The 16,344-nt window shown below is 57.6% G+C and overlaps 4 protein-coding genes across 4 annotated transcripts; 1 reads left to right on the top strand and 3 right to left on the bottom strand.

Moving 5' to 3' along the window:
- Window positions 1-298: 298 nt before the first annotated feature.
- On the bottom strand, window positions 299-1,941 carry CDEST_13906 (Putative formyl transferase; the record flags this gene model as incomplete). Its single annotated transcript, XM_062930062.1, has 4 exons — window positions 1,572-1,941; window positions 1,399-1,469; window positions 1,224-1,339; window positions 299-1,163 (listed from the first exon to the last, which is right to left on the bottom strand). The coding sequence occupies exons 1-4, from the start codon at window positions 1,840-1,842 to the stop codon at window positions 299-301; spliced, it is 1,323 nt and encodes a 440-aa protein (XP_062786113.1). The 5' UTR covers window positions 1,843-1,941.
- Window positions 1,942-2,274: 333 nt separating this feature from the next.
- Window positions 2,275-3,757, bottom strand: CDEST_13907 (uncharacterized protein). The gene is made up of 2 exons (XM_062930063.1): window positions 3,539-3,757; window positions 2,275-3,482 (listed from the first exon to the last, which is right to left on the bottom strand). Exons 1-2 carry the CDS (start codon window positions 3,557-3,559, stop codon window positions 2,358-2,360), a joined length of 1,146 nt encoding a protein of 381 aa, XP_062786114.1. The 5' UTR covers window positions 3,560-3,757; the 3' UTR covers window positions 2,275-2,357.
- A 2,128-nt stretch (window positions 3,758-5,885) lies between these two features.
- On the bottom strand, window positions 5,886-9,410 carry CDEST_13908 (Putative UDP-glucuronosyl/UDP-glucosyltransferase, Glycosyltransferase family 28). The gene is made up of 3 exons (XM_062930064.1): window positions 7,797-9,410; window positions 6,608-7,656; window positions 5,886-6,528 (listed from the first exon to the last, which is right to left on the bottom strand). Exons 1-3 carry the CDS (start codon window positions 8,408-8,410, stop codon window positions 6,035-6,037), a joined length of 2,157 nt encoding a protein of 718 aa, XP_062786115.1. The 5' UTR covers window positions 8,411-9,410; the 3' UTR covers window positions 5,886-6,034.
- Window positions 9,411-15,476: 6,066 nt separating this feature from the next.
- Window positions 15,477-15,966, top strand: CDEST_13909 (uncharacterized protein; the record flags this gene model as incomplete). The annotated part of the gene is made up of 2 exons (XM_062930065.1): window positions 15,477-15,614; window positions 15,823-15,966. The coding sequence occupies 2 exons, from the start codon at window positions 15,477-15,479 to the stop codon at window positions 15,964-15,966; spliced, it is 282 nt and encodes a 93-aa protein (XP_062786116.1).
- Window positions 15,967-16,344: the final 378 nt, after the last annotated feature.

Here is a 16,344-nt window from a genome sequence, read left to right on the forward strand (position 1 = left end):
CGATCGCGACTTGCCATAACTCGCTTCATTACAACAATTGCTGACTGTGAAAGCGCCGGATTTTTGAGACGAGAAGACTTCAAAGCCATCTATACGGCCCAGGGGCACTCTAGATGCCTAGGCGAGAGAAACACACTCAACAACTCCCCCCCCTTCGGATAGAACAAATGTCTTCGTGATGTACACTTTTTAATACACTACCACCAACCAACCTTCGAACGTCCAGGTCGGGATTGGCGCCCTCTACGATGGTTCACGCAAGCGGAAACCCGCCGACAATTCCGTTTTCGAGGTCAGACTAACCGCCCAGGATGAGCGCCACGATAGCCGTCCCGACCCACGACAACCAGTCGCCCCCCTTCTGGCCCGGCCCGTGGCCGTCGTCCTCATCCTTGACGACCTCACTGAAGTCCCCAACCACCGCGGCCGCCGCCCTCGGCCGCCCGCCCTCGACCGTGACGGTCGACAGCTTGAGACAGGCTTCGCCGCCGGGGGTGGCGATCAGGATGCTCTTGCCGTCCTCGTCCATGAAGTACGGCGTGAAGCTGAGCTCCCACGACTCGGGCTCCTCCGTCTTGCCCCGCGGCATCCACACCCACGAGACCATCCTGACGTCCCGAACCTCGTCGGGGAAGTCGTCCTTCGCGAGCTTGTTCTCCCTGCGCAGGACGCAGCGCTGCTGGTACTGTTTCATCAGGTGCGGCCGCTCGACGACCTCGGCGTCGCCGAACTGGATCCTTTTGACCGTTTGGCTGTCGTGGTGGAAGGCCGCGCACCACACGGGCCCCAGCACGCGCCGGCGCAGCAGGACCTCGTCGGCGGACCACGACCGCCAGTCCATCTGGCGGTCGTGGCTCGTCACCTTGGGCGCGTGGGTGAGCGGCTGCCGCGCCAACTCATCCGGGGTGGGCCGCCAGCCGATGTCGTTGATGGGGGGCACGTGCAGCCCCCTCCGCAGACTGTCGACAAGGGTCTCGGCGGCGAGCGGGGTGACGAGGTCGTGCAGGTCCCGCGTCGTGCAGTTCTCCGGGATGGGGATGGGCGGCGTGTAGGAGACGACGGCGCCGTGGTCGAAGGATTTGGGGTGGAGCGTCTGGAGGGTGACGCCCGTGTGGGTGCGGCGCTGGAGGAGCGTGTGCTGGAGCGGTGCAGGGCCGCGGAAGCTGAGAAGGGGGTTTTGTCAATCACGATACGTCCATGGCGATGCGACAGGTCTTGTTTACTCTGGGAGGAAGGACGGGTGGAGGTTGAGCCCGCCGTACTTGGCCTGGTTGAGCAGCCTCGGGGGTACGAAGAGACCAAAGGAGACGGCGACAATGAGGTTGATGCCTTTCGGTGGCTAAAGTGGGTATCAGTACAGATGAATGTGAACTCATTCAAAACGCGGGCACACAATACCTGCCACCCGGTGAATGTGTCCCTCTCATGAATCGGCAGCTCGAGCTTCTCGGCGAGACTCTTCAATGGCACTAACACCCACACGGCATCAGCTCAGGACTTCGTCACGACCCTTGTCCCACGACGCATCATGAGGAGGGGCGGGCGGGTGTACACTCGAGAGACACACGCACCTTCGCGAATCTTCTTCATGCCTCTCCCCGAAAGCTTGCCGGGCCGGACGACGACGTCGAGCGACTCGATCAGCCCCGGGTTCCGCCTCCTCTCGGCGTCCAGCGCGTCCAGCGCCGCGCAGCTGAAGTCATCGGAGCCGCAGAACAGGATCCGGAGCGGGTCCGAGACGCCGGCGGCGGCGGCGGCCGAGTAGGGTCGCAGGCCCGGCCGGCACGTCAGGCCGAGGGGGGCCCGCGCAAAGGCTGCTGGTCGGAGGGCCAGCCACGTCATATTGTTGAGGGTTCCGAGGGGACGAGTTTGGATATCATTGCCTTGCACGCAAAATGAGAGCCGCCAACTTTTTTTTTTGTTCAGGGGGACTGGCAGCTGGCCGCGATTTCGACGCGAGATGGCCTCGGTCGGAATTTGTGGAGCCCCCCAATTTGATTTGGCGACTAGGCTTGTCAGGATGGATGACATGTAGCATATGCAGCTATACAGTTTATGCATCAATGAAGGCGTCTGAGAGGGGCGAAAGGCAACAACATCAACGAGAAGAATTGCTTTAGGCTCATGAACTTCCAAGAAGAAGAAGGATTGTCTTAAAACCAGGAAACTCATATATATATATTGAACCACCCACTCTGGTTATCCAATGTGTCAAATATTACGCCGAAGAGAATGCCATGGTGACTCCAGTGCGCAGTTCTGCCTCTTGCGTCCATATCATGCAACAGCCTCTTTCGACACCTTGACTCCTTTTGATTTCTTCGCATTGGCAACTGGAATTCCAGAAAGCTAGTTGTCTACGAGACTGACCAGTCGCACGCAACCATCCATCGCGTCCCTTCAAGCTCGACCTCCCACGCAGGCTGAGAGATCGCGATCGTACTCCCGACGACGACAGACGCCTTCTGTCCCAGCCCCGTCAGCCTCCCCTCACCAGCCAACATGAGCCTCGCGGCGATCTCCTCGTTCGCCCCCTCGCTCTCCACAATCCTCCGTCCCCTGATGAGGTACATGCGGTTTCCGGCGCGCAGCTCGTCGACGACGATGGTCATAACCAGGTCCGCCGGCCGGTCGCTGCCGGTCCAGCCTTTAACCTCGGCGAGCCAGGCTTGCAACTCCGCCGCGAGCCCTCCGGCGACATACTTTGCGCCGCGCCTCTGCGGCGAGAAGGCTGGCGGCAGGCCCTCTTGGCGAGCCGCCTCGGCTTCAGAGACTTTGAACCGCGGCGCTCGGTGAAAAGTCGGCTGCGTTTTCGGCGCGCCTCTCTCGTGCCGGTCGGGTATGCCCAAATCCTCCTCATCTCCGTTTGGCGCATCTAAATCGGGTGGGTGTTCGTCTTCGGCGTCGGGTAGTTCCTCGTCCTCGTCCTCATTTCCCGAGCCTTTCACAGCACGGTCATCGTGGAGACTCATGTTCACATCCTCCTCGGCGTCATCGTACCAGCTCGGCGCCGGCGAGATCGATATCCGCCTCCTTTTCGGCGTTCTCTCCTCGATTTCGCTTTGCAGCGCACTAGGCGGCTCAGATTCGACCTCGATGGAGTCAAACGACCTAAAGGTGGCCGGTGGCGGAAGATGTTCCTCTTGCTTGTGTTGAGATTCGCTCTCTATATCGGAGTCTATTTCGATCTTGTTTTTATGTCTTTGCGTCCCAGTACCTAGGGCCGACCGCGTCGCTGGGGGTGGCGCAGCCGGCGGAGAGCTGTCCAAGGCATCGTGAATGGGGTCCCTGCTTCTCGACGGCCGAAGAGTCCCTGGGAACACGGGTGTCGAAGGCGGCCGCTGTGTCGCCGACGTAGGGGCGAAGCGCGGCGTCGTCTGGAAGCGCTGGCTGCCGGTGAAGACCTGGGGCCCGCTGCCAGGGGTTTGCTGTTGCGATGCCGGGGGTCGCTTCGAGAGGAGGAATCGGCGAGGTGTGGGTGTCTGTCGAGAAAGGTGGTCAGCAACACGACGTAGAACAAGAGTGTGCCCATACGCACAGAAGGTGGTGGTTGCGTCATGGAGGTCAGCCGAAAGGACCGCGTCTTCGTCGTAGGGCTTTTGAGACGAGCAGAGTCGTGTTCATCGCGTAGGTCGTTCTACGGATGCGTTTTGGAAGTGGGCGGTTACGTTAGCGCTTGACTGTGTGGAAAAGGAGTGACGCTGGCGAGAACTGGATGAGCAGTCGCGTGGATCAGTCGCATAGAGAAGGGTTGGAGTCGCGTTAAGCACGCGCGGACGTCATGACTTGGAAGAGTGGAACGTGTATCTTTAAATGCATAACCCCTCTAAGATGGCAACCCCCAATGAAGCCCCATAGTAAAAATGTCGACCTCGATGGCAGTAACTCTTGCTATTTCCTTGAAGTCTCCGTAACTCTTTACACCTTTCGTTTCGAAGGTTTGCGGTTACCCTAATCACTTTCAACGACTGATGTCAAAGTTGATTGATAACTGGAATAGACATGTGTTAAATCAACCAACTTCAGGTAAAGTACCCTGCTTGTAACCTCGCAACGAGATAACGTTTTTGGGTCGGCGACTATCTGGGTTGTACTGAGACGGAAAGATCGTCACTTTTTCAAGGACGCAACCCTTCTCTGCTTTCAGATGTACATGATGTTAGACTCCATCCATCTAACACGCTTATTTGCTACTCGTATTGGCCTGTTTACCATTGAACATGAAATAGGCACGTCTCATTGTTAAATTTGTCGTACTACTAAGAACGAGGATCAAGGGAATGGCGAGTTGTCATCTTGCAACGTTGAAGCAAAGACCCATCGCGTTTGGTTGTCATTGACTGTAACTTCAGTGATCAGATTAGAGCTATGTTACAGCCCCGACTCAAGTGAGGTTTCCACGTCTAAACGATTGTCGTTCGTTAGCCTGCTTCGCAAGACTACCAAACAATCACGTTTGCGGGATGCCAGATGTCGAGTACACAGTAACCGGCCCGAACTGGGACGTAATCGGCTGCCGAGTCTTGTTTATCGCAACACCAGATTATCTTTCAGGTATTCATGGGTCAAGATATAGATAGTAGGCAGGCTGGAGGGAGAGGAGACCCCCGGTTCAAGCCCAAGTCGTTCTAGAGAGAATCCACGTTCAAGTCGCCTCCGGGACTCCACGGAATTCCAATAAACACCAATGTTCCATTTTCAGAGTGCGAGTGTTGCCTCGGTTCGACGTAACATCTTCAGACATCCGCCTTTTCTTTCCGCCTCCGGATTACTTCACAAGTGGCAGGTCCGCATTATTCCCAGGCTCTGTCCACTGTTTATTCAACAATCTTGACACGCCACCACAGAGCGGAGAGACAAGTATACCTTACCGCCTTTATCCTCGAACTCGACTACGAAATCCCCGCCTGAACCCTCAAGCGTCCAATCGACTGGGACTTCCCAACTCGGCGTCTTTCTTCCCGCAGGCTTCAGCTCCGATGGTGATGCAACCATCATCGGCCGCGTCTCCATCCGACCCGAGCCCGGCTCTTCGAGAGACCACGACCAAGTGGCTGGCGGTGTAACATTGTTTTTCTGACCATGAAAGAAAGGAAAAAACAGCCTACCACCACCAGCAGACCAAAACCCACTCCTCGCGTGCCACGACACGGCGACCCAGCCGGCTTGGCAACGACGGGATGAAAGCTTCACAGCAACCTGAACCGCCCCAGAGACCATCCTGCCAGCCAAAAGATTTCCAAGGAGACACGGCCCTGTCACGCGAAAAAGGCTTGGGAGTAAGCATCCCCCGGCTCTCCGCCCCATCTCAAAGGTAATTATTGTTGTCATCCGACGTCAGACCTCGTGCCCAAAGACGACGACGACGACAACAACAACAACTGCAGCAGCAAGCATCGAGAAACCTCCCGGCGCAAATTGCCAGACGCGCGAACAAACGCTCCCCCCCCCCCCCCCCCCCCCGGGACCACCCTCGTATCCCACACCGGCTGCGTGACACTCATACAGTCCAGCCTGCAAGCCACATGACTGGCAGACGGACGAGAAGAAAAAGAAGCAAAGTCCCGAGCCTGGCCGGCGTAAAAGTAACCCGTGACGATGAACCCGGCGACACCAACAACAACGGCCTTCATGTTTTCAGGACGATTGACATGCCCACGCCCCCCCCCCCCCCCCCTTTCACCCGAGAGCGGCTACCTGCAGAGGCTGCCAATACCATGCCGTACGACAGATGTATATCGGAGAATTATCCCCTCCCACCACACCCTCTCATGACATGTAGTGAGCGTGCTGCTGTCGTTGCTGCTGTGTGACCGCATGGCCAGCACACATCAGCCGAAGGACTGGTGGGTGGCCGAGAACCAGATATACCATTGGGAGCAACACTGGAATACCGTATTATTAAAGTTTGGACACACATTCGTTCGATAACGCCTCTATATCACAGCCGAGTACCTGCACCCCGCTCCCTATCGCGAACACCGTCCGACAACCGCCGACCGCAAGGGGAGACGCTCACGAGAGACGCCAACGTTCAAGCCCTCTTCCTCTCATCCCAACGCCTGACGATATCCCCAACCAAGTCCCTCCCCGTCTCGGCCCCCTCGACACGCAAAGCCTCCGCCTCTGCCCGTCCCAGCCTCACCCTCGCCTCGGCCACAACATCCCCCCTCGGCCTCTCTCCCATCGCCCTCGCACACGCAATCTCCAGATGACGCAGCGTGATGCCCACGAACCCAACAACGACATTCAACGAAGCCAGCAGCGTCCTCGCGATCCCCAACGGGACCTCGAGAACCACCCGCGCCGTCCCCCGGTGTCTGCGCGCCAGGACTGGCGGCTGGGTGACGATGGACATGAGCTCGACGAGCGGCGCCGAGACGAGGAAGGAGAGCATCTGTGCGTACGTGTACAGCCGCGGGTTGCTCGCGTAAAGCTTCGGCTTGAACGGCGACGCGAGCTTGTAGAGAACGAAGTCGAGCAGGTTGAACAGGCCGAAGGGTACGGCGGCGACGACCGTCAGAGGTGCTGGTGGACAGAACAGTGGCCGTTAGCAAAAGATCAAATCGTATTCCCAAGACATGAAAGAAAACATGGCGACTTTTACCTCTCAGAATGTGTAGCCCCATCTTCCCAATGTGCCCTCTCTTGCCATCCTCTGCCACACTCCCGAAAACCTGCCCCAGCCCCAGAAACAGGCCCGATAACGGGTCGCCAGGGCTCACCAAGTCGGGCCACTTGACCAGATTCAACGCCCTCAGCTCCCCCCTTCTCACCCGCCCATTCTCCACGAGAACATGCGCCGCGACAGCAGACAACCTCTCCCCACCGTCCGTCTTCCAGACCGCAGGCCGTCCACCGTAGACGAGACACCTCCCCTCCCGCTCATATACACTCAACGTCTCGAGAATCCTCTCAACGCAGACCTCTTCCCCGGGTCTCTCCCCCTTCAGAGCTTCCGCGAGCCTCTCCGCCGCAGCCGCATACTGGGGCTCCAGCAGCTCCCTAAGCGCCTTCTCGAATCTCTCCCCAGTGATCTCAACCATGCCGAAACCGGCGTCCGGCCCGCACCCAACAGCCACCACCCGTGACGCCCAGAGCGGCTGGTCCCCGGCGACCGGCACCACGAGCGTAGGCCGCCCGCTTCGCAGCGCCATCGCCGTCGTCCCACTGCCGCCATGACACACCACGGCCCTAACCCGCGGGAAAAGCCACGCGTGCGGCGCATCGTCGATGACAAAGACGTGCTCCGCGGGCCCGTTCAGTCCTTCCAGATTCGCCCACCCCCGCGCCACCACGGCCCTCACACCCACCCTCTCCAACGCCTCGATAATGTCCTCAAACACGCCCTGCGCGTTCGCGAAGGACATGCTCCCGAATCCGACGTACACCGGTGGCGTCGCCTCGGCCTCGAGGAACGCGACCAGCTCCGCCGGCGGCACGTACCCCTCCGGCACGCCGGCGAAGACGAACCCCGCGACGTCAACATTGTTCGGCCAGTCCGTCGGCCGAGGCAGCAGCCACGGTGACCACAGGTATGTGCAGGGGACGCCCATCCGGTTGTACTGGCTCAGCCACCAGGCCGGGGACATGGGCTCGAGGCCCATGCGGTTGACTCGGACGTCGTTGATAACGGACTTCATCGTCTGCAGGAATCTGGTGTGAAGGCTATCAGGGTTCCGGCCGCAAAATCAAGAAATAGGAATACACAAAAAGAAAAAAAAAAGAAAAAGGGAGGAATAGGATGGAAAGAGATGAGAAAGAGGAAGCAAAAAGAAAAGGGAGACGAAGCTCACATCAGGTCTTGAAACCACCACGACAAGGCATTCTTCGCCCGGCTCGGATTCTTTAATGCCCACCCGGCTTGCGAATGCGGTATCTCCTTCGAGTAAATCCGCGGGTTCATCCCGAACAGATGCAGCGGCACCCCTAGCAACGCCGCCGCAGATGTCTGGTTGTATGGGAGCATCGTCGAAACAACCAGGTCCGCCACGAACGTTCCTTCATCGCTATCAAAATCGCCATCCACCTCTTCGTCGGGCCCGTCGATGCAGGCCGCCCACCACCTCTCTCCCATCTCGCGAAACTCCTCCTTGATGACTGGCACGAGCTTATTCAGCTCCTCGCGCGGCAGCAGCCGCCTCTCCATCATGGTTTTAATGTCCGTCCGGCCGATGGAGCGGAATTCTACACCGGCGGCTTCGATGGCGTCCCGGTACGGCGGGTGGCTCGCGATGCGCACGCGGTGGCCGTGGCGCCGCTGTAGAAGAGCGGCAACCGCTAGCGACGGCTGAAGGTCGCCGCGCGAGCCCATGAAGAGGACGACGATGTTGAGACGCATCGGGGGTGCCGCGTCGGCAGATGAAGCGCCGGGCGCGCCGGCGTCGAACTTGTTGGCGGCGGCGCTCATAGTTTGTCTCTGCTTTCCTTTGACAATGGTGTGTGTGCTTTCACTGCGTGTGATGACCGTGAGATGTCGTACGAGGACGAGGACTCTCGACGTACGAGATACAGAGGAAAAACACACTGCAGGTTTCTACGACCCCGATTCTAACTCGTACCGGCTGTTTAAACTTTTGGTGTTTTGATTGCCTCAATTTCCCGTACTCTAAAATCTCACGTGAGACGCGATTACTGGCCGTCGATACCATCCCGCCGGCTACGCCAGCAAGCGCAAAAAGACCCTGGCACTAAGGCAAACATGGCGCCAAGGTCGGCTGTGTAAGCGAATCCTGCGAAACAACACGCTGTCTATCATTCGCGGCCCCAACAAAGAGACGACGCAAGGATGTATTGGAAACACCGACGCGTGAATGTTTAACATATATATCGCTGAAGCCAGCGGTCGGCGCTCCGGCGTGATGGCAGCCAAGTCTTGAGGGCGCGAAAGTGGAGCTCGACTTCCGGACCCGGTAGCCCGCCGACCCCGGCAGCCTTCGGGGAGCTCCCGACCTTCCTTAGCCGCACAAGAGGGGCGGCACAGGTCGTCTCTCATCCGGCCTCGTCACTCGTCATCTCACGGGCCAAGCCGCCACCGTCATGTCTCAGGATATGAATGTCACAGGTCGATAGTCACTTTTGTTTGGGTTTCGCCTCTTGCACACAAATTCAAAGTTCAGAACGACAGTGGGGGTGCCTTGACCCCAGTTCGACCAGGCTTCCGATGCGAGAGGTGATAGAGCGAGACAAGGTCGGGCGCACAGGTGTCAAGGTCTGAGATCAGACTCACACTTGTCCTTGTCTCTCACTCTCAACTCTGTCGAGGCCGACACAGTTCTTCGGTCTCGTCATCAGACGACGCCGCAAGTGAGACCTAAACGCCGTATGGGAAAGTTGCCAAAGGCCGACGGATAGACCGGGTTGCACTTCTCCGCGACGTCTGAAGTCCTCGGTCGGTTGATGCAAGGGGCAATGGCAGTGAAGCAAAGTCTGATGGTTTGGTGTCTGGTGGTGGCCGGACCGTTGCTACGAGACGAGACGCACAGCAACGCTACGACGTACCCGACAAATGACTCGGAGAGCAGGAAAACCCCGACGTTGATTTTGTCTCAAGCGATCGTAATCTGCCTGGAGGGCTTAGCGAGGAAACAGGCTCGGCTTCCAGAATACGAAATGGAACGAAACAAACACCGCCGTTGGCTGGACAGTTTGTTTTCTTGCTGGTCCACGGGCCTCGATGCAGGCCTCGCAATTGTCTATATTCGGCAGCGACGTCGGTCTCAAGGCGCGGACGGAAATTGGAGGATATTGTGAAGGATGAGATAGCGGCTCAACCTGACCGATGGCGGTCCGGTAGATCGAGTTCGCTTAGCCGCACACCAACCCGGCTCATCCACCGCCACGGACGAAGGTCGGCTGACTCGCGAATCGGTAGGCCTCGCTGTGGTGTGTTGTGCATGAAGGACGGGGCAGAAACCGAACACGCAAAGGCACCGTGGCCATCAGCCTCAAGTGGCATGCATCCAAGGCCTTCCTTTTCAAACACCATTGTTTTCAATGGCTTGATGACACACATCAAAAGCTTCGAGAGGCGTCGCATGGCCGCTGTTGAAGTGCCTGGTGCATGCCAACATGCGTGGAACAGAGCCGACTACGTAAACAGTCCCAGCAGAGGCAGAAGGCGAAGGGACAGCAACCAGACCGAGGTTAGTTAACCTTAACGCTAGCGGCCTCCCACTGCAGGCACCTGACACGCCTCTGTCGACTGCTCGCACGTGCTGGCGCATATTAGCCATGCTGGGCGCAACGGAATTTTTTGTCGTTCGGAGCGCGGGCGGGCCTGCACTTGCTGGGCGTGCATGGCCCTATGCGGATGGGGTTTGGGACGGCGTCGGTCCAAGTCGTTTCCAGCGTCGCAGTCGCAAGGAACAGGCCGCTGAAGAATGCTCCTCCTCCCTTCGTCGTTCGAACTCTTAGGGCCGCCAGAGAGACAGAGAAAGAGATGGGTCCCCGAGGGACGGATGGATGGCCGGACGGAGGGGAACACAGTACAGCATTCAGGAGGGTGTGAAGCTGAAGAAGCTCGTGCTGGCAAATGACAGCGACTTGACAGGAAGGCTTGGGCGAGTGGGTGTGCGAGTGGGTGTGCGGGTGGCGTTGGAGCAGGTCCCGACTCCCGAGTCTTTCTTCGTATCATAATGGTGTTAGTGCAGAGGGTGAGAGTTGAGATGAAACCATTGTAAATCACTCGAGACCAGGGTCCGAGGGTGGAAGCTTGTGAAGGTGTGTCGCCGCTCGCGATGATCGGCGCAGGGGTGTTACCCTGTAGCAGTCCTTGTCAGAGGAGAGAGAATGCGCCAGGTTTGGTGGGTTCTGTAACCCTATCAGCCAGAAGGGGCGAGAGACAGAGAGGGGCCTGGAGACTGGTGTGTCTCGTCTCTTCCGTGGCCTTTCAGGTATGCGGAGTGCCGGGCCCGAGGCCGATAGGGGGGGGGGGAGGAAAGGAGAAACAGAAAAGGGTGTTAAATAAAAAAAAAGTCCCTCAGATAAGACGGAGACGTTTGTTGGAAACGTTGTGCTCTGTACTGCAGAGAGACGACGGTACGGGCCTAGGAGGAGACATAGGCGGGAGGGAAAGCGGTGGTGGTAGTGGTGGTACCAGGTCGGGCGTGCCCTGGAGCTAGACCTTGTCGACCCAAGCTTCCGCGGGCCAAGTTTGCGTCGCATCCCTCTCCGTCAGCCCATCTTTCTAGCGGAAGCCAAGCTCGAGGCACCTTAGCTGCGACCCAAACCACCTTACTTGAGGCTGTGGGAAAGGCGCTATGTGGCGTCCATCGTCCATCGTCCATCGTCCGTCATCCGTCGTCCTTGGGTAGTTGTGGACTGGACTACGATCCGGCGCTTCTCGCAACGTGTATAACGGACGGTAGCACTCGCTGCTCACCGACATTCGTCGTCCGCGAGACCAGCAGAGGAATCATGGTGTAATAAGGGTCGCCTAGTCGTAGGCTGGTGGGAGGGAGAGCTCTTTCGTCGGCCAGGTGTTCGGGACAGCTGGCTAGCGTGTGCATCTGTCGGACGCCGAAGCTGACGATAGGGCGATGGCACGCGCACGCGTGCGCACACACACATCTTGATACCTCCTTGGATGTTCCTGCGTGTCAAGCCAGCCAGCCAGCCAGCCAATCTCGATCCGTCAGCCAACGCATGGAGATGGGGATGGAGATGGAGATGTACCTGCCTCTGCCAGCCGGGATTCGATTTGCGAACAGGCGGCGGCGGGGTGTGATGACAGATCTCGCACAGTTTAGGGTCTCTTCGTCCAGTGTCCGGTGGCTGGATACTGAAGCTATCCGTTGCAAACCGTATGTGTTAGTGCATCCAAGAGAGGATGTATTCGTACTGTACCTACTGACAGGACAGACTTCGGGCAAACAAGAGAAGGCGCAGGGGTGACCGTTGGGGATGCTCCCGAGTCTCGTCGCTCAGCGTTCCATTCCCGTCTCCAATGACAAGAGGAGTGGACATCAGCTGAAACATCTGCAGCTTCCTGAAGTGGGTGGGGACCGGTCTGGGACCCATATCTGCCTCCTACCTTACGGAGTAGGAACGTACCTTCGAAGACACTCATTGGGGCCTCTTCCCCTCCTCCCCTCCTTCCTTCCTATGCCTTGCACGCGCCTGCACCTGTGGAAAAGTACGTACCATTCTAGCCCTTACTTGGGACCCATTCTTTTTATTGCTTTTGGAAAGGGAAGGTGGGGCCTCAAAGCTTTTGGCTTTGTTTTCTGGTTTTATTTTTTGATTTTACTTCCACTCGATTGTTTCCCACTGGCGGTGGCCGTGATACTTCATCCATGGAGGCTGATGGAGTGATGTGTCATGTGCGCAAAGACACATGTGCCTAGCGTTGCACCATGGCGATGTGTGCCAACTCATATGCCATTGTTCAATACCTATGGAGGGAACAAATCGACCGATGTCTGGATGGGATGGTCAAAGATGGGACAGATGACTGACATGGCATGACGGGTATCGTAGTTTCTGCTTACTTAGTCACTTACACCATCGAGGGTGAGGGAAAGGCCCTGTAGCATCGTGGCATGGGCCGACGGTCGCTGCTGTCATCACAATGTCGCCACTGGTTGCTTTACAACAGTCGCGTTGCTGACGAGACCAGGACGGCTCCGAAGACATCACTCAGACGGACTTCGAGGCCGACGAGAATAGTACAAGCCACCCCCCGGCACAGCCCAAGGCCTGCTGAACGTCGGATGCGCTTCTCTGGCACGAAGCTCCACGGATGATGAATATTCCTCAGGCTCTCTTCTCAAGTGGCAATGAGGGGCGTCTTGCCGTCCCACCTCTGGCTCTAAGCCGAGGGTTGGACCTGGTCAGACACGACGACATCGAGGCCAAGATTAGCACCGGCACCAAGCAGCACCAGCACCAGCGTTAGCATCACGATTTTTACTTCTTACTCCCACGACGACCACCAGCATCCTGGTCCCGGTCCTAGTCCTGGTCCTGGTCCTGGTCCTGGTCCTGGTCATACCTACGACGAAATATGCAGGATACTGGAGTCGAACTTCACCACATTGGCCCTGGCCCGGAGCGTATCCGACTCTCTGGCGCCCCCGCCATCCGTCAGCCCATCTTTCCCACCTCTTGCTCTACTCCAAGCAACGGTACCTTACAGAATCCATCCCATGGGAGAATAACCGACCGGATGCGGATACGGAGCCATCACATTTTCGCGACACCCATATCGACTTGGCCTATTCACAGCAGGTGTGTATTCGTATCATGCACAGATCAACCAGGCCAAGCCAAGCCAAAGCCAAGAGCTTCTTTACTTCTTCCCCTCTCTCCCCCAGCACAAGTAGCAGGTATCTCGGACCACTTCTAAACCATCACGGCGCATTTCTTGGAGTTTGTTCGAGAGGGAGGGGCGTGTCTAGGTCTCTCTACCCCTCCTCTCCCCTCCAAAATCCTTTCCGCAGTCAAACCCTACCTGAACAGTACTGTACGATACTTGCCTTACGATGTACTTACACCACTGGAGCAAGCTGACCACATATCGCCGCAACCATGGTGCGTCCATCACTCATCACCTATCACTCATCAACGCCGCCGCAACACGACGCCATCCACCCTCCCCATGCTGCCCCGGGGGCCCGTCGACCCCTTGGACGAATCTCGACATCCCGGCTTGCAGCAACCCCCGTCTTGAAACGTCGACGCAGATTCCCTTGCGCCAATCGCAAATGCTGCATTCAATCCCACGCCCCCCTGCCCATCACTGGTCGGCGGATCGTTTGCCGGCGAAGTATCGAAAATGGCTGATGGGCCCAGCTTATCCCCATGCCTACTTCTTGTGTATCCCAACCATACTGTACTTCACTGCACAGTTCTATGCGGCGTCTGTCCTTTGCAATTCGGCTTACCATGTGATGTCCTACGCCATACCCTGCATCGCATCAGCCTGCATCGCATCAGCCTGCATCGCATCAACCCGCATCGCGCTGCCGACGGTTCCAACCCGCTTGGCTTCGATTTACGCCGCCTTATCTGCTACGTCTCGTCACCAACAGACACGGAGCCCGTCACTCTTTCAATATCTGGTGTGCGCCATCACCCTGTGGACAGGATTGGACTGTGGAAAGGAAACAACCGCACAGGCCAGCTGTGTCTGCCACTGGTTCATCCCGGCTGGGATGGACGGGCTGACGATGGGTACGCGACTGCACGCCACATGCTGGACGGCCTCTTGTCTCCTCTGCCGTGTTGGCGGCACGCGGATACTTTGCACATAAAGTAGTCAGCAAAAGAGCTGCACGCCATCCCGCAGGAGCCATAATCCCTGCCATTCCAGTGTTGGCGATACACTGCGTACGATGTAGATGGACAGAGAGACATGCCGTCCCAAGGAGTTGAGCTGTCAGAGGTCGAAACTACCATGACCTACGCACTCGACCAGGGCTGTGCTGATCATCATGAGCGAAATGCTGAAGAAGGCGACGAGGGGTTCTGGATGCCGACCTTGGGCCTTAGCAGGAGAAGGCATATCATATGCACATGCGTCAAGACCTCTCCAGAGTGTGCGACGGTGACGGACGTAAAACGTCCACCACGTTACCACCACCTACAGTTTAACAATCGGCCGCCGCCAGAGCAACAAGAACGCTCGTGGTTCCATGGGGTCGGATTGGACGGCCAAGCAAATGGGGATTGGGCCCTGTTTCCCGGTAGCTCGTACGCCTCGCCCGCGCCGGTGCACTGCGCTAAAAGAAGGAGACGCGTTTCTCTGTTGTCCATCAGCCGCTGGTATCTTTTGGGTTGGTCCTCATCGGCATCTCCGTACGTCGATACCTCGCAAGCAGTGACTGATAAGCGCAATTCCAAGTGAATGGCCATCCATCTATCCATCCAGCCCACGCACACGGACGCGGCACCTCGTGTCGGGGGGGGGGGGGGGGGGGGGGGGGGCAACTGGTCTCTTGGAATGTCCACCACAGATGGCCATGGACGGTTTCTACGGCGAGAGCACGGACTGGCGTCACATCTAGTGGCAGTTGAGAAGAGGTCGACTCCAACCACGAAAGTCTAGCAGGTTCAACAGACCAGCTGGCTGCTTCTGCTATCGACCGAGCAGTCGAGCTTGAAATACAATCTCCGGTCGACAAGGCTGGGTCTATCGCAAGATACACCGCGTGGCTGCAGCGCCGTTGAATGTTGCTGCCACAGCAGATGCGCAGCAGTGAAAAGAAGAAAAAGAACAAAAAACAATGGCGATCGGAGGGAAGCACTAAGCTAAACAGGCCGTTGGCGGGAGTGGTTCATGTCTCGCCTCCCCCCGGCCCGCCTTGTGGCTCCTCTGGTGCGCCCAGCCATGTGGTTTTGGTTTTGTGTGTTTTCCTCCCGGCTCCTTTCTGGTGGCTTACATCCATCCATACATCCATCAATCCATCCGTCCATCCAAGCCGTCTCGACGGTGTATCTTTCCATCTTTAGGTGTCCTATGCGGCGATGCGAAAATGCGACATTCCGCCAGCCAGATTATCAGAAACCGCGGCCACCGAGCGACTTGGGCAAAACATCTTGCGTCCCGGCACTCACTTCGGAATCTCTCGACCGACACTTGCAAGATTCGCTTGCACACGCCCATCGCTCTGGTGTGTTGTTAGCTGAGGTTAATCGGCCTCCTCTCTCTCTCTCTCTCTCTCTCTCTCTCTCAGGCACACATACACACACACACACACACCCCTCCTTTTTCTCTTCTATTTTGTCCACGGTCAGATACCAATCCGGTCAGAGATGGTACGCCTGAGCCCTGTTCCCTCCCCCCCCCCCCCCCCCCCCCCCCCCCCCCCCCGTCCACAGTTGGTCCACCCCACCATCGGATCCCAGTCTATTCAAACGGGGACCACTTCATCCTCGACGAGTTTCACGCCCAATCCCAGGTCTCAGCTTGCAGATCGATGGATAACCTGCGCCTCAGGGCCGCCTCAGGGCCTCCTCCCATAGCCATCATCAATCGAGCAGTCGCAGCAGCAGCAGCATCAAAAAGGAGAGGCACGACCGCGTTTGTTGTCCAGTGTACAGACTTACAGACTACTTACAGTGAGTGTCCCTGCTAGCTTGGGGGGGGGGGAAAGGGGGGGGGATGTGTGTGGCCGAAATGGAACGAACAGGAGACAAAATGGTCGCCCGACCTGCAATGGACCATGGCTATACCACGTCTGCTATCAGCCCGGCCGCATCTGCTATTTGGAAAATCGAAGCCAAAAGCCTGGCCCGGACGGTTCCCCTGCGGAGATCATGGTTCAGACGGAGCCGTCTGACGCCATGATCTACTTGTTGGTCTAATCTGATGCACAATGTCAAGGGAGTCCGCCCTACAAG

Source organism: Colletotrichum destructivum, chromosome 9 (assembly GCF_034447905.1).
Source record: "Colletotrichum destructivum chromosome 9, complete sequence".
NCBI classification, from domain to species: Eukaryota; Fungi; Ascomycota; class Sordariomycetes; order Glomerellales; family Glomerellaceae; genus Colletotrichum; species Colletotrichum destructivum.

Bases quoted from the DNA above. Each gene is read 5' to 3' on its own strand.
- CDEST_13907 (XM_062930063.1), bottom strand. From the start codon at position 3,559: ATGACGCAACCACCACCTTCT. The intron at 3,483-3,538 runs GTGCGTATGGGC...CTTTCTCGACAG, and splicing joins TGACGCAACCACCACCTTCT to ACACCCACACCTCGCCGATT.
- CDEST_13908 (XM_062930064.1), bottom strand. From the start codon at position 8,410: ATGAGCGCCGCCGCCAACAAGTTCGACGCCGGCGCGCCCGGCGCTTCA. The intron at 7,657-7,796 runs GTGAGCTTCGTC...CCTTCACACCAG, and splicing joins TGGTGGTTTCAAGACCTGAT to ATTCCTGCAGACGATGAAGT. The intron at 6,529-6,607 runs GTAAAAGTCGCC...TCTGTCCACCAG, and splicing joins GGGGCTACACATTCTGAGAG to CACCTCTGACGGTCGTCGCC.